The following is a 14627-nucleotide window of genomic DNA, read 5'->3' as shown; positions in this document are numbered from 1 at the left end:
CATCTTTTTCGACAAATCTTTATTCTTTGTATTAAAATTGAGTAATCGGGGATTACTCACACAGTTCAAAATCTAAAGTTCGTGTCTTAGCCGTAATAAAAAAAGGCGATTGTGCAGCAGATGGAAACAAGTAAACGCCCGTCGAAGTAAATATGAAAGGTTTTTAGTCGAAATCGAAGAAACCCCTTGGCAAGCAAAAAAATGAAGAGACCAGCGCTAGGAAACAACAAAACACAAGGAAAGAAAAACAAAAACAAAAATTTGAAAGTAGAAACGAAATTAGTTGCAATGGGGCAAGAGAAGAAGCAGCGAATTGCTAGCAAGGAGATGTGCTTAAACCAAGGGTGAAAGAGTGCTACGGCACGATTACAGACTGAAAATACGTCGAGGGATACAAGAAAGTTGAAATTTGATGCCAATAGAAGAAAAGGCAGAGGCTATGAAAGGCAGAACGACTCGACAGACTAGACGATTGGAAGTAATAAGGCAAGCAGCGGTCTACGAGGCTTGAAGAGTGGAAAATAGATGAGAAGGATTTTTTGTTTAATTTAATAATATTTGTGTGTCAAGAGGAAAGGAAGAAGAGCTTGAGACACGTAGAAAGAAAAAAAAAGGAGAAAAAACCGTCAACACTGACAAGGAAGAAAACAGGAGAGCTGAGAATTCTAGTAGACAAAAGGACAAGCTCAACGATATGAATTCAAGTGAGTATACAACAAGTAAGCTGCAACCACCTTCGGCCTTGAAAAAATGTGAAAATTGCTGCTTTTGGGGTAATAAGTAAAGGAAGAGAAATTTACGACTTGAAACTAGGTGATTTACCCCATTGTTTACTTACGATGCAAAAGCGGGGTAAAGTGGATTTTCTCCAGTTTCCTAATTTTATGACTCCCATATGGCCTAAGGCTTTTTCCAAGGGCAAACCCTCTCATTGGTTCATTGGGTAATCGTGACGAAATGGCATGCTTTGCACTGACGGTATAAAGTGGGGATTAACCAGGCTAATTTGGAGGTAAGGCCTCGCTCGCGAACCAGTCCTAACCAAAATCTAGCAGCGAGTTGATGCCGGTAAAGCATTTAAGGTTCAACCCCTAATTCCCCCCAAAACTACTAAACCAAGTATGTAACCTTGTTGTTAAGCATCACATACTGTTAAATCCAACAAACTTCGTTAACTAAGTTTGCAACGATCTAGAATGAGAGATGCAGAAAGTTTGTTTAAGGATGTATGGATGATTTGTAAGAAATGGATCTCTTAGCAAAGCAGATGGGGATGAAGAGGAGGAGAAGGTGAAAACGCGTGCGTTGTTTAGCCCCCCCTCTCATCTGAGAAATTCAAATTCTAATTAACCCTTCACCAACCAAAGGAAAACAAACAAAGCCAAATGTAAAGTCAATCAAATGGCTCTGAGGGTAGCGAGGTCGAACAATGGGGAGCGGGGCAAACTAGGGATTTCAGGTGTAGCGGGCTAAAGACAAGAGTACCTCCGCCAACCAAAAGCACCCCGCAGCGCACACTAGCAGTAACAGTAAGTAGGATAGACGACTGAAAAGCAGTAGCATGCGTAACGAAGTCCCGGGAAACTGCGGTAGAAATGCGATAAAAAAAAGTATCAGACTACATTATATGACAAGAAGAACGTAGCAATCTTATTTATTGTACTATCTAAAAAGTCTACAATCTTCATAGTGCCCATGTTTGTTACACTCATAGAAAGAAAGAATTCCTTTCTTGAGGGTTTATTTTTCTGTTTTTCGTTTTTTTTTTGTTTTAACAAGTGGATACGTGCCTCGGCAGGTGTTTCGGTCCGTATAGAAACGCGGGAGCCTTTGATGTGAAATTAGCCGCTTATCGTTCATTTTTTTTTTATTGCTAACTCCAACTATTCATCGATCATGACAGTCATCCGTCGAATTCATTTACCGGGCTAATAGAAAGCCTTTTTTTATTTTTATTTTTTTTTTAAAGGGTTCTCTGGTTTACCTACTTTGGTTGATATGTGCGATGGAATTGCAATGCCCTTAGACACACACACATGTATAAACTTTTTCATCCTTTGCCAAGCTAAGTAACGCGGGCACACCCACCTTCGTTAATTAAGAAACGAACTATTAATCAGTCATGCATGGATCATCGTCATCTAAGAATATCGTATTTACGAGCAACATGCTACTTTGAAACGAGTGCTGATATTGCAGCAGTACCAGCTTAACGAGCTTGTCCCTTTAACAGGACGTTTAGTATGAAATCGTTGCGGTAGGATACGTTACGTTGCGTCGCGCAATCTTGCTAGTGCAATGCGTTCCCAGATTTCAAGTAAAAAATCAAAACAAAAATAATCTTGATCGATATGTGGTAACGATATTCGATCGCTCTCATGAATCTCTTCTCCTTGAACCTTTTTCAATCCTTCTTCTTGCCTTCCCGTCTCGGATCTGACCTAATTTACTATTTACTTACTGGCAAAATATTCTACCCACTCCTCCTGTATACTATACTAAAGCCACCGAAATCGGATTTACTTTTCAGCAAAATTAGCGCCTTCAAAAATGTAGTGGGGAAACATTTATGTATATGAACGTGACATTTTCTGGAAGCGAAAATTTTTTGGGCACAATAAGACATGGGGCATCTTTCAACGAGAGAATCATCGCTATATCAATCTAATTATCGCCCCACCGATAAATAGTCTTTTGAACGAAATACAAACAATTATCCTATTATCAACAGTCTTTCCTTTCACTTATACATTCTTTTTAACTTTGTATATTGACTCGGATCGCAAGCATAGTTTTGTCTCTTAAACTCCATTACACCTTCTAAACAAAACTACTATATAACATAGTACAATTCTAATTTTCCTTCTTCTTATTTATTAATTTATTTATTAAATTATTTTGTAAACTTCTTCATTCGCTTTCCTCAATGGCTTTTGTATTTGTATATTGGTAGATTTGAAATCATTCGCTTCCTCAACCCAACATCTTTCCAGCATATCATCTTCGATGATCCCTAAACTCACTCCTTTAACTTAGCTTGTCTCTAGCTCGAATTTTAGACCTTTATCTTGCATGAGAATTGCTATGACCTCTTTCTCTTTATGATTATACTATCTCTTTTCATATACTTCTTTTAGTGCATGTTTTACCCGCCGCTTCTAATATCTCCTTTACTTCTTTCTCTACTTTATCCCCACTTTACTTTATCACCCCCTTCCTCCTACTTTACTCTATCCAGTGTCTTTCACGAAATCATTGATTCATGCTAATCGAAAAAAAGACTAAACAGCTACCAAAAAAAATTGCAATGGTAGTGTTTCCAGTCAAATACTTCGATAAATGAAGTAAAAGAAGAACTGATAGTAACTTACAACCACTTGTCTTCTTCAGGAGTCTTGTCTTTAAAGTGGTCGCCAATGAATGCGATAGGCTGTCCCTTGTTAGTTGCAATCTTTTACACTTGCTAAATCATACCTGAAGAATAGTAGTCTTAACCTTAGGAACCTGCATAGCAAAAACAAACACTTCATAGCTTATTAGTATGCATACGCACACATTTTTTTAGTCAACTTACCGCCGGCTACGGCTGCAAAGGCCCAACGGGAAAAGGCAGGAATACTAAAATTTAATGTTAATAATCATATATTGAAGTTAGATTCAGCAATCCTACGTTTTCATAGTTCTTTCAGGGGTGATGAAAGAAATGTGAGGTTGAACATGATACATGGGCTTATTGGGAAACTAATCATGTTAAAATCATCCTTTTTAACGATATAAACTTACGAAAGAAATCATTGTAACTAATTTTCAACAAAATGAGAGAGGAGGTCGATGGAGTTATTTTATTGAGTCACCCACCTGATATATATCTTCCTAGCAAACTATGATAAGTTGCGTTACATTCCGTTCTCCCCTATTGGGTATTAGAAAATATACTTCCCAAGCTGTGCTTCGAATTTAAATGGATTTTAAACAGTTAACATGATTTTACATACAAACTTCATACTTATTGCTTTAATAGTAGATGATGCGAAGTCAACAACAGTTTTTTGTTATTGAATAAATTGACAAGCCGTATATCAAGTAGACCATTGTTACTTAGCTTTATTAAGAAATAAACAAACGCATTGAAAACGTAAAAAGTTAGGCAACATTTTTCACTTGAAGCAAAGTTAGGCATAAAATCAGATATAAAATTATACAAAGTGAAAAACTGATCAATATAGGATATAAATAATCCAAGGAATATTAAATAGGCCTCATTGTAGAAACCATTTTCCGAGACTGGGTGTTGAAAATAGCAAGATGATCAGTCCATCAATGGAGTCTACCTTACCATAGAAAATTCATCATATAAACAAACAAAAATAATGGAAAACAGAAAAGGAAACAAGCCCGTTTTGGCTTTATAAGCTATGCTTTAAGGATCGTCAGGTCGAGAGGAAGGGTTGTGACATGCCCTTTTAAATTCTCATAGCTAAAAGGAAACAAGGAACATTAATAAAATATATGGGTAAATACATTCAAAATCGTTTTGGTGGAAGGAATCCGAAAAGTTTTTAAAGCAACAAAATTGTCATGATGATTGATCATGTTGATTATGGCTTGGGAGAGGACGGAGTAGATGCTGAAGCAACACCTTTAGTACGACACAGGGGGCATGAATTTTGGCTTGAAGTTAACCACTGATCTATGCATTCACGATGAAAAAAATGATTGCATTGTTTAAGACGGCGACACTCATCGTTCAACTCAAAATTTGATAGACAAACAAGGCATCTTTCATCGGTTCCCGAAAAAGGGAATACACCACCTGCCTTTTCAAGGTCTTTTTGTGAAGCCACTGGCGGCTTTTCAATACCGATAATAGAATTCAATAAAAGCATGTCCTCGTACGTTGGTGAATCAGTAAACAGTGAAGGTGCTCTCAAAACAGGATGATTTTGAGGTACAAAAGCTTCTCGAACGTATATGGCCCAGCTTCTGGGCAATTGGTGGTCCGTTTGCGAATTATTATTTCTAGTTTCAGGTGCTTGTTGAGTGGAGGATCCATTATTATCGGAAATCCCATTTACGTCTGTAGCAGTAGAAGCTTGCTCGTCTTCGGAAATATGTTCTGCCTCATTAACATTTTCATTTGGCCCCGTATTATCACTAACGGACGTTGTCTGATTTTGCGAGTTAACAAGTGAAGATATCAAATCAGAAGGATGCATTAAAGTTGGGGAATCGGCACTTGGTTGATCATCTTCATCACTTCCTGAATTTCTTAGACTTCGGATGCCAACTATTATAATCGGGATTACTTCTTGACCTTCATGATTTCGGTGTAAATTGTCAAATCTAAAAGTTCGAAAAAGGTTTATAGGACCAGATTCTTCTTCAAGATCCACAGCATTTGCAATTAGTTCTGCAGTCCTAGGATTAGTTTCTGCGTTCATCGCCTGCACCAGATTACCAGCGTGCAAAAGCGATAAAAATTCATCGAAAGCAACATTTCCAGATTCCACATTTCCAGAAATTGAAGAAGGAAATTCTAAATTGTTTGATTGATGTGCACTCGAAGAATTCATCAGTACACTAACCCAACCAGACGCTACTGAAAACACAAATCGAGAAAGCATGACTAGTTGACTTTCTTCTGGAGAAACAGATGCTTGTTGAGTATTTTCACTATTATTAATATAGTTCATTACCGCACGAGTATAGTCCTCCATATTTGAGTCCGCTAGAGAAGTGACAGATCTTACCGGCAATCTTCCAATTGCAGTTCCCGGAGATTCTAAATTATTTACAGAGCCATGATCCTGCATTTCCTGTCCACCGCTCGAACTGACGTTTTCATCTTCATGATTCGATGCCAACGTAGACTGATTGTTTTGGGTATTTAAATTGCGTAAAGCAGCAATACTAGAACGAAATCTTCTAGCAGCACGTTCAAATTCCTGTTGGTGATTTTCAAGGATTAACCTGTCTGTTTGAGGTATTGCAGATGTTTGTGATTCGCCTTCTATACGAGAGCGAGGAGTAGCTGGTGTAGCTGGTGGACTTAACGACCTTAGAGAAGGAGAATTCCTATTCAAAAGCGAACCACGGTAGCGAGAACGAAAAGCCGATCTTTCAGTAGTTCTATCACGATTACCATTTTCCGAATTGCCTTCATCGTTACGATGCCGCTTTGCTCTTCGAAGACCTAAGACTCGCTGCAAAGAGGGAAAACGATTCCACAGCCTACTAAAGCCAGAATTTTGTCGATCTGAATCATTAATGTTTTCACTTTCTGATGAAACCGCCTGCATACTTGCGTCCCTTTGAATTTGCCGACTGGGAATGGATTCACCTTGCCCCATTTGTGTAGTGAGTGCAGTACTGATTATCAAATATAGTTAAATAACAGAAAAGATAAAATATATGTTTTAAATTAAAAAGAATTTAAACAAGTTACTTGAAAGTATTAAAATACATAAACTAATAAATCTAAAATGTTAATAGCGGTAAGCTTTTTGCATACTAAGCATCATTACGTAGTTTAACGTTGCGGTAAATGTTATTAGAGTAGTCGCACTCTTTTATATCTACTATGAAGTCTTATTTCACCTTTAATGCTTTAAACGACAAACAGCTTTAATCATTTTTACACTAAACAGCAAACAGTTCGGACTGAAATGTACTGCTGAAGATTTATCTCCCTCTAGGAAATACTTTACAAGTCAATCAGTTTTTTGAATTCTAGTCTTAAATACTTGGGCTTCAGTAAACAAACAGAACGAGAAATTTACTGAAGAAATGAAAATAGAGGAACTCATCATTGATGGTTTCAAATCATATGCTGTGCGAACTGTCATTAGCAATTGGGATGACCAATTTAATGCTATAACGGGCCTCAATGGGTCTGGAAAAAGTAATATATTAGATGCAATATGCTTTGTCTTGGGAATTACGAATATGTCGACTGTCCGTGCCCAGAATTTACAGGACTTAATTTACAAACGCGGACAGGCAGGAATAACCAGAGCTAGCGTTACCATTGTGTTTAATAATCGGGATCCTGCGTCTTCACCAATTGGTTTCGAGAATCACCCGCAAGTAAGCGTTACAAGACAAATTATCATGGGCGGTACAAGCAAATATTTGATTAATGGACATAGAGCTCTGCAACAGAATGTTCAAAATTTGTTCCAGTCTGTTCAGTTAAATATTAATAATCCTAATTTTTTAATTATGCAAGGTCGAATCACCAAGGTTCTTAATATGAAGGCTACTGAAATTTTATCAATGATTGAAGAAGCCTCTGGTACTCGAATGTTTGAAGAAAGGAAAGAAAAGGCTTTTCGAACAATGCAACGAAAAGAAGCAAAGGTTGAGGAGATTAATACACTGTTAAGAGAGGAAATCGAACCCCGACTTACCAAACTTCGTACAGAAAAAAAAACTTTTCTAGAATATCAACATATTTATAATGACTTGGAACGATTAAGCCATCTTTGTACTGCTTACGACTATTATAAGTTGTCACTTAAAGTGGAGGAATTAACGGTTCAAGCATCCCAGAAGCACAGCCATATCGCCGAGATGGAATCTTCATTACAAACATCGAAACAGGAGGTTTTAATACTAAAGGAAAAGATTAAAAAAATTGAAGATGAGCGAATGAGACAAATGAGTGTTTCTTCGGATCGTACCTTGGACTCTCAGTTACAAACTGTTAATGAAAACATCACCAGAATAAGCACGTCGATAGAATTAAAGAATACAGCTTTAGAGGAAGAGCATGGGGACCTTCAACAAATTCGTGGAAAAGCTAAGGAATTAGAAACTTTGTTGCGCGGAAAAAGGAAACGACTAGATGAAGTGCTTAGTGTATACGAAAAAAGGAAAGATGAACATCAAAGTATTTCAAAGGATTTCAAGTCTCAAGAAGAGCTAATTTCATCACTTACAACTGGTCTTTCCACTACAGAAGGTCATGAAACTGGCTATTCTAGAAAACTACACGAAGCTCGAGATACGTTGAATGACTTTAAAGCTGAAAAAGAAACCAATCGATTAAAGCTTGAAGGACTCAATAAACAAATATCTTTAACTAAACCTAAGAAGGCTGAGGCTACAAAACGATGTGATCAACTCAATCGCGAAATCGATATATTACAAAACCATGTTGAGAAGCTTAAAATGTCTTTAAAAAATACAAATTCCGACATTACAGGTGAAGATGTACTCCAGCAAAAGTTGAAGCAACTTGCTAAAGATCGCGGCAATTTGTTAAATGAACTTGATGCTTTAAAAAGCAAACTTGCTTATATGGAATTTACTTATACCGACCCTACTCCTAATTTTGATCGCTCAAAGGTGAAAGGATTGGTGGCTCAATTGCTAACCTTGAATGAAGAGAATTATGACAAGCAAACTGCATTAGAAATTACAGCTGGTGGCCGCCTTTATAATCTCATTGTTGAAACCGAGAAAATTGGTGCACAATTGCTTCAAAAAGGAAACCTGAAGAGGAGAGTTACTATTATTCCCCTCAACAAAATTACCAGCTTCGTAGCTTCAGCAGAGAGAGTAGGCGCAGCCAAAAAAATTTCTAATAATAAAGCCCAACTTGCTTTGGAATTAATCGGTTATGACGATGAGCTTTTGCCTGCAATGCAGTATGTTTTTGGCTCCACATTAGTCTGTGATACCCCTGAATCGGCAAAGAAAGTTACCTTTCATCCTTCAGTTAAATTAAAAAGTGTCACGCTTGATGGTGATGTTTATGACCCATCTGGTACCCTTACTGGTGGGTCTGTGAATAAATCTGCCGGTCCTTTACTACAGATACAAAAGCTGAACAGTCTGCAGCTAAAATTGCAAGTAGTTACTTCAGAATATGAAAAGTTGGAGACTCAACTTAAAGACTTAAAGACTCAAAATGCCAATTTTCATCGACTTGAGCAAGAAATTCAACTAAAGCAACATGAATTAACACTTTTGATAGAGCAAAGAGAGACCGACTCATCTTTTCGTCTTTTATCTGATTATCAGCAGTACAAAGACGACGTTAAAGATCTCAAGCAAAGGCTTCCTGAATTAGACAGACTTATATTGCAAAGTGACCAAGCTATAAAAAAAATTGAACGAGACATGCAAGAATGGAAACATAACAAGGGATCAAAAATGGCTGAATTGGAAAAGGAGTTTAATCAATACAAGCACAAGTTAGACGAGTTTACTCCTATATTGGAAAAGTCCGAGAATGACTATAATGGCGTTAAACTCGAATGTGAACAATTAGAAGGCGAATTGCAAAACCATCAGCAATCTCTCGTACAAGGTGAATCGACCACGAGTTTAATAAAGACGGAAATTGCAGAACTTGAGCTGTCACTTGTTAATGAGGAGCATAATCGAAAGAAACTCACCGAACTAATAGAAATTGAAAGCGCCAAGTTTTCTGGACTTAACAAAGAGATAGATTCACTCAGTACCTCAATGAAAACATTCGAATCTGAAATAAACAATGGGGAGCTAACAATTCAAAAGCTGAACCACGAGTTTGACCGATTAGAGCGAGAAAAATCAGTTGCTATAACTGCTATTAATCATTTGGAAAAGGAAAATGATTGGATAGATGGACAGAAACAGCACTTTGGTAAGCAAGGAACCATTTTCGATTTTCACTCTCAAAACATGCGTCAGTGTAGAGAGCAGTTACATAATTTGAAACCGCGATTTGCTAGTATGCGTAAAGCTATTAATCCCAAGGTTATGGACATGATTGACGGTGTAGAAAAGAAAGAAGCCAAATTGCGCTCTATGATAAAGACCATTCATCGCGATAAGAAAAAGATCCAAGATACTGTCAAAAGTATTGATCGGTTTAAAAGGAGTGCCTTAGAAAAAACCTGGAGAGAAGTCAATTCTTCTTTCGGTGAAATTTTTGACGAACTACTTCCTGGTAATAGTGCAGAACTACAGCCACCAGAGAATAAAGAATTCACTGATGGATTGGAAATTCATGTAAAAATTGGGTCAATTTGGAAAGATAGTCTGGCAGAACTTAGTGGTGGACAAAGGTCTCTAGTTGCATTGGCTCTTATTATGTCTCTACTTAAATATAAGCCTGCTCCAATGTACATTTTAGATGAAATTGACGCGGCGCTCGATTTAAGTCATACCCAAAACATTGGAAGACTTATTAAAACAAAGTTTAAAGGTTCTCAGTTTATTATTGTTAGCCTTAAAGAAGGAATGTTTACCAATGCTAATCGACTATTTCATGTACGATTTATGGACGGATCATCTGTGGTACAAGCTCGCTAATTTGAACGTAAACACTTGAATTATACGCGCATGTATAGTCCTACTATTTACTATCACCGATGTCTTAATTTATTTAAAGAATATTTCTACCAATCATTAAAAACAAGACTTTTGGTTCTTTAAAGTTGTTTGTGCCGCTAATGAAACTTAGACTACGGTATGTATCATATGTATAAAATATCGTAAACTCATCATTTCCAAATTTATTATTAGCGTCGATGTCATTTGTAGCATATTCAAAAATATTTAGGGTAGGGTTTTAAAATTTTGATCGATACAGGATGTTTCTGTGGTTATGTATTTAGCCTCAACATCATATAAAATTGGTGCGACAGCCGCAATTAAGTTATTATTTGTATGCTTTTTTGCTAATAAATATCCTAAAAGTGTAACTGGAGCAACTAGCTAGTACGTGTTTTGGGAATTACACTCACAGCGCACATATAGCATTGGAAGTTCTTTGTATGACTATATTCTAAAATGTCTCCTACCCTTGTTGTTGATCAAGAGAATTCGGAAGAATTTAACACCTCCTCATTTGAAGGTCCTGAAAAATTGCTGGAACTATGGTTTTCGGCTCCTATAAAAACCAATTTAAGTGCGGGTGAAAAGGCTAACTTGGGACTAAAAGCTGTTTCTCGCAATGATTGGGATGATATGCTAGCCCAAGCCCAATGTAAAGTCCTCAGCGTTGTTAATAGTGAAGAAATAGATGCATATTTACTTTCTGAATCCTCTATGTTTGTGTTTGCCCATAAAATTATCCTTAAAACATGCGGAACCACTACACTACTGGCTAGTTTGCCTCGCCTATTAGAAATTGCTTCTAGTGTTGGCTTTGATCGTCCTCTTCGTATTTTTTACTCAAGAAAAAACTTTTTATATCCCGAACGCCAGCTTGCACCACATACGAGTTGGGAGGAAGAAGTTCGTTACTTACAACTGTTTTTTCCAAGTGGATGCTCTTATGTAGTGGGTCCGACAAACAAGAATCACTGGCATCTGTTTTCTGATCTGGCTGATGATTATTCTTTACTGGAAGATTCCCTTGATCCTGAAGATGAGACCCTAGAGGTACTCATGACTGATATGTCTCCCGAACGCTCGCTTCAGTTTTACGCTCCATCCTTGGATGTTGTTCGGAGCGCTAGAGGTGATGACTATGTTCGAGAAAAAAACAATCTCTCGGGGGGTCACATCCTTGGCAGTTATGTAGCTGATGAATCGGGTGTTAGAGACTTATGTAGTACCTCTGATAAAAAAGCAGTGCTTGATGCTTTTCAATTTGAGCCAATTGGGTTCTCGTCGAATATGATTTACAAGGACCGCTATGCCACAATCCATGTTACGCCTCAAGAACATTGTTCTTATGCTTCATTTGAAACAAATGTTTCGCAATTCCAATTCGGAAGATCCATATCTGAAACAATCGAAAAAACTGTTAAAACTTTTGGTGCAAACAAATTTTGTCTTACCCTTTTCCAGGCTAAAGGTGCGTCTCAAGAGAAGCATTTCTCGGCCAAACTTAAATCTTTTAGCTCTTATAAGCGTGAAGAATTTATAGTGTATGACTTTCCTGGATATGATCTTATATTTGCCAGCTTTACTGCAGTATAAGTTCGGAGAACAGTCAGCTAGATATTTTAAATTATCTGTTGCTATATTTATTATCATTCTTTTTTACGGTGGAGCGTGCCATGCGAATACCCCTTTTTACAATCTTTCATTATGCAAAAAGTAGTCGTCTTTTGTTTGCTTGTTTTATAAAAGGTTTCATAGTTATGAATACCAAAAAGTTTATTATGAATATCTAAATGCAATGCTTATGTATCTAGTCATCGGTTATCTTGTATTATGCTAAAGTAAACTCATTTGCTTTCTTTATTTTGAGTGTTTAGATATTTGTTGTAAGTATGCTTAAAACCTCGGATCAGGTTTATGCTCATTGAAAAATTCCAACTAAAAAACGAATATGCGCAGGTTTTGGTATCTACAAAGAGCTTTTCTTATCTGCAAAGCGTTCTACCAAATGATCGATAGAGGTATCATCTTCAGACGAATTCATTACTTCTTCGAAAGCCTTTAAATCCGTAGAACGTCGACGGCTATTAGATGGCGGTAAACGTTCATTTTGGATATCCAGCTTACGAGCATCATCGAAGGAATTGATAGCATTTTTGATACCCTCAGCTCCCAACATTAAAGTACCCGCAGGTAATCTTTGCGTACCTGACACGTTTTTCAGTTCCGAAACACTTTCCCGTTCTTCTCTAAGCACACTGAATACTCGAGAGATACGGCCAATAGCCATAATCTTGTTTTTAATAATTTGCCTACGAGCTTCAATATCAATTTCTTGGTCGGCTTTATTTTCATTCTCAGATGGAGCAGGCTGTTTATGCTGAGTCGGAGCCGATTCTTTCAAATCCGTTTCATAAAGCTCCTCCTTAGAACATATATTGAGCATTGAAATCAACATTTCAGAAACTTTTTCGCCCACAAATGGAAGACTCCAAGTAAAAACATCCATAAAGTTAGGAAGCCAGTAAGGATGAGGGGAACAATTAAATTGTCTTATATTCATTACATTATTTTCGTATTTCAAAACAGCAGCTTTATTATTGTAAACATCCAAATAGTTGGGTGCTGAAAATATGGTCATCAAAGATGGAAACCCGGTTGTTTTAGTTTTGCGATACATTCGATAGCCCACATCTTGAGCTTCATGAGCACGAATAACGGAGAGGAGATTATTGTTTTCTAAGAAGGTGCAAACAGCTTGGTAACTATAAAAGTAAGAACAGCCACGAACATTATTATGAATAAAATGCTTGTTTGATTTTTCCGATCCAAAATCTTCAAGGGGATCAGACCAGAGTAAATCACACATCAACCCATGAGTTGGAGGCTCACAAAAACGATTGATCATTCGTATATCATTCAAAGTATGTAGTTCGGGTGATAATCCACCATGTACACATAAAAATTGCTTATTCATAATAGCTGCCAAAGGAAGGGCATTAAAAGATTGTAAACAAGCTTCATAAACTTTAATATTATACTTATGAGTACATTCTAACTTGAAGGTAAAATAGTCAGTAAGATGAGCGCATTCGTGATTGCCACGAAGCAACCAAAGCGTTTTCGGATACCATATTTTCAAAGCCCACAAGTACAATAAACACTCAATTGAGAAATATCCTCGATCCACGTAATCTCCAAGGAAAAGATATTGGGTATTTGCTGGATTACCTCCAACTTCAAATAGTTTCATAAGATCATAATATTGGCCGTGAATGTCACCGCATACTAAGCTGTCAGACCGAAGAATATTGCAATACAAACAAAATATCGACCCAAATTAAAATGAAGGAAAAACATAGTCATAAATTACATTTCAAAGTTCTAATATTTTACCTTATAGTAATTAGGGCCTAAATATGAAAGGTGATAATCAACATACCAGTGACAGGTGCATCCACCTCAATCAAGTTGTCTTCTGACTTCAAAATTTCTGTAGCCTTTTTTATAATATACAACGTTTGTTCCTCAGATAAACGGCCTTCCCGAATGAAATGATTGCGAAGAAAATGCAAGTCAGGTTTATCAGGTTCATTAATATCAAAAAACTCCACGTCCGTCGGAATATAAGTTGCTGGTGCTTGAACATCTTTGATTGTTAATAAGACTAATTTCTTTCAAAAATATCCGTACTTTTCACTACTCTATCCAGTGTGCTAACACTAGAGCCATCTTCTTGAACAAATATTGTAAAATCATGAGAAGGAGCTTGATTTTTTTGGCGAATTGCTCGAACTATTGGGTCTTCTAAATTATGAGGACCCGAAGTCATATTAGTAACTTTTGCAAGCCTATATACAGCCTGGGTAAAATGCTAGATATTCTTGCAAAAAGTTTTGGTAGATTCTGGTTTGTTATACTTACATCGTCCCGGCGGTTTTGGAAAATGGTTTAACGAAAAGCAAAGAAATTCGTAATTGCTTTTCTCAATGAACCATGTGAACAAAAAACATATCTGTTTACAATTCTAAGTACTTTTTTTTTTTTTTATAATATAGATATATTTCATCATAATCTTTACTTCTGTATATTTAAAAATTTACAAACAATCGCCGCTTAGACAAACATATCTTAATAACCAATCGTGTTAGTAATAAGAAATGAACTTGTAGAAAGGGAACCCAAATACTACCTGAATTCCTTCCTAATTATATTGCCTTGCTCATTTTTGAGAGAAGCAAACTAAGTTGATTTGATGAAACTTACATTCCATGATTACCTAACTGAAATAACGATAGTTT

The 14627-nt window shown here is 36.8% G+C and overlaps 5 protein-coding genes and 9 long non-coding RNA genes across 14 annotated transcripts; 6 read left to right on the top strand and 8 right to left on the bottom strand.

Annotated features, from left to right (window-relative positions):
• Positions 1-99: 99 nt before the first annotated feature.
• SPOM_SPNCRNA.5868 lies at positions 100-705 on the top strand. The gene has a single exon (NR_195219.1). It is a non-coding gene; the product is annotated as a non-coding RNA (long non-coding RNA).
• Positions 706-911: 206 nt separating this feature from the next.
• Positions 912-1139, bottom strand: SPOM_SPNCRNA.5867. The gene has a single exon (NR_195218.1). It is a non-coding gene; the product is annotated as a non-coding RNA (long non-coding RNA).
• Positions 1015-3999, top strand: SPOM_SPNCRNA.1558. Its single transcript, NR_150448.1, has one exon. It is a non-coding gene; the product is annotated as a non-coding RNA (long non-coding RNA).
• On the bottom strand, positions 1619-2519 carry SPOM_SPNCRNA.1559. The gene has a single exon (NR_150449.1). It is a non-coding gene; the product is annotated as a non-coding RNA (long non-coding RNA).
• qcr10 (ubiquinol-cytochrome-c reductase complex subunit Qcr10) lies at positions 3239-3833 on the bottom strand. Its single transcript, NM_001022101.3, has 5 exons — positions 3784-3833; positions 3671-3741; positions 3575-3618; positions 3475-3524; positions 3239-3430 (listed from the first exon to the last, which is right to left on the bottom strand). Exons 1-5 carry the CDS (start codon positions 3793-3795, stop codon positions 3368-3370), a joined length of 240 nt encoding a protein of 79 aa, NP_596182.1. The 5' UTR covers positions 3796-3833; the 3' UTR covers positions 3239-3367.
• A 397-nt stretch (positions 4000-4396) lies between the features above and the next one.
• SPOM_SPBP4H10.07 (ubiquitin-protein ligase E3) lies at positions 4397-6473 on the bottom strand. The gene has a single exon (NM_001022100.3). It carries the CDS (start codon positions 6348-6350, stop codon positions 4599-4601), a length of 1752 nt encoding a protein of 583 aa, NP_596181.1. The 5' UTR covers positions 6351-6473; the 3' UTR covers positions 4397-4598.
• Positions 5986-6369, top strand: SPOM_SPNCRNA.5866. The gene has a single exon (NR_195217.1). It is a non-coding gene; the product is annotated as a non-coding RNA (long non-coding RNA).
• A 313-nt stretch (positions 6474-6786) lies between the features above and the next one.
• cut14 (condensin complex SMC subunit Smc2) lies at positions 6787-10468 on the top strand (the record flags this gene model as incomplete). The annotated part of the gene is made up of 1 exon (NM_001022099.3): positions 6787-10468. The coding sequence occupies one exon, from the start codon at positions 6787-6789 to the stop codon at positions 10303-10305; it is 3519 nt and encodes a 1172-aa protein (NP_596180.1). The 3' UTR covers positions 10306-10468.
• SPOM_SPNCRNA.5865 lies at positions 6907-7308 on the bottom strand. The gene has a single exon (NR_195216.1). It is a non-coding gene; the product is annotated as a non-coding RNA (long non-coding RNA).
• SPOM_SPNCRNA.5864 lies at positions 7957-10498 on the bottom strand. Its single transcript, NR_195215.1, has one exon. It is a non-coding gene; the product is annotated as a non-coding RNA (long non-coding RNA).
• A 110-nt stretch (positions 10499-10608) lies between these two features.
• spe2 (S-adenosylmethionine decarboxylase proenzyme Spe2) lies at positions 10609-12085 on the top strand. The gene has a single exon (NM_001022098.3). The coding sequence runs from the start codon at positions 10786-10788 to the stop codon at positions 11920-11922; it is 1137 nt and encodes a 378-aa protein (NP_596179.1). The 5' UTR covers positions 10609-10785; the 3' UTR covers positions 11923-12085.
• SPOM_SPNCRNA.5863 lies at positions 10644-11332 on the bottom strand. Its single transcript, NR_195214.1, has one exon. It is a non-coding gene; the product is annotated as a non-coding RNA (long non-coding RNA).
• ppb1 (calcium-dependent serine/threonine protein phosphatase calcineurin catalytic subunit Ppb1) lies at positions 12046-14233 on the bottom strand. The gene is made up of 3 exons (NM_001022097.3): positions 14020-14233; positions 13769-13975; positions 12046-13614 (listed from the first exon to the last, which is right to left on the bottom strand). Exons 1-3 carry the CDS (start codon positions 14156-14158, stop codon positions 12296-12298), a joined length of 1665 nt encoding a protein of 554 aa, NP_596178.1. The 5' UTR covers positions 14159-14233; the 3' UTR covers positions 12046-12295.
• Positions 13570-14625, top strand: SPOM_SPNCRNA.5862. The gene has a single exon (NR_195213.1). It is a non-coding gene; the product is annotated as a non-coding RNA (long non-coding RNA).
• The last annotated feature ends 2 nt before the right edge of the window (positions 14626-14627 follow it).

The sequence above is a fragment of the Schizosaccharomyces pombe genome (genome assembly GCF_000002945.2).
Source record: "Schizosaccharomyces pombe strain 972h- genome assembly, chromosome: II".
Classification (NCBI taxonomy): Eukaryota; Fungi; Ascomycota; class Schizosaccharomycetes; order Schizosaccharomycetales; family Schizosaccharomycetaceae; genus Schizosaccharomyces; species Schizosaccharomyces pombe.
The sequence above is the reverse complement of the archived record's forward strand: the minus strand, read 5'-3'. Positions and strand labels throughout refer to the sequence as shown.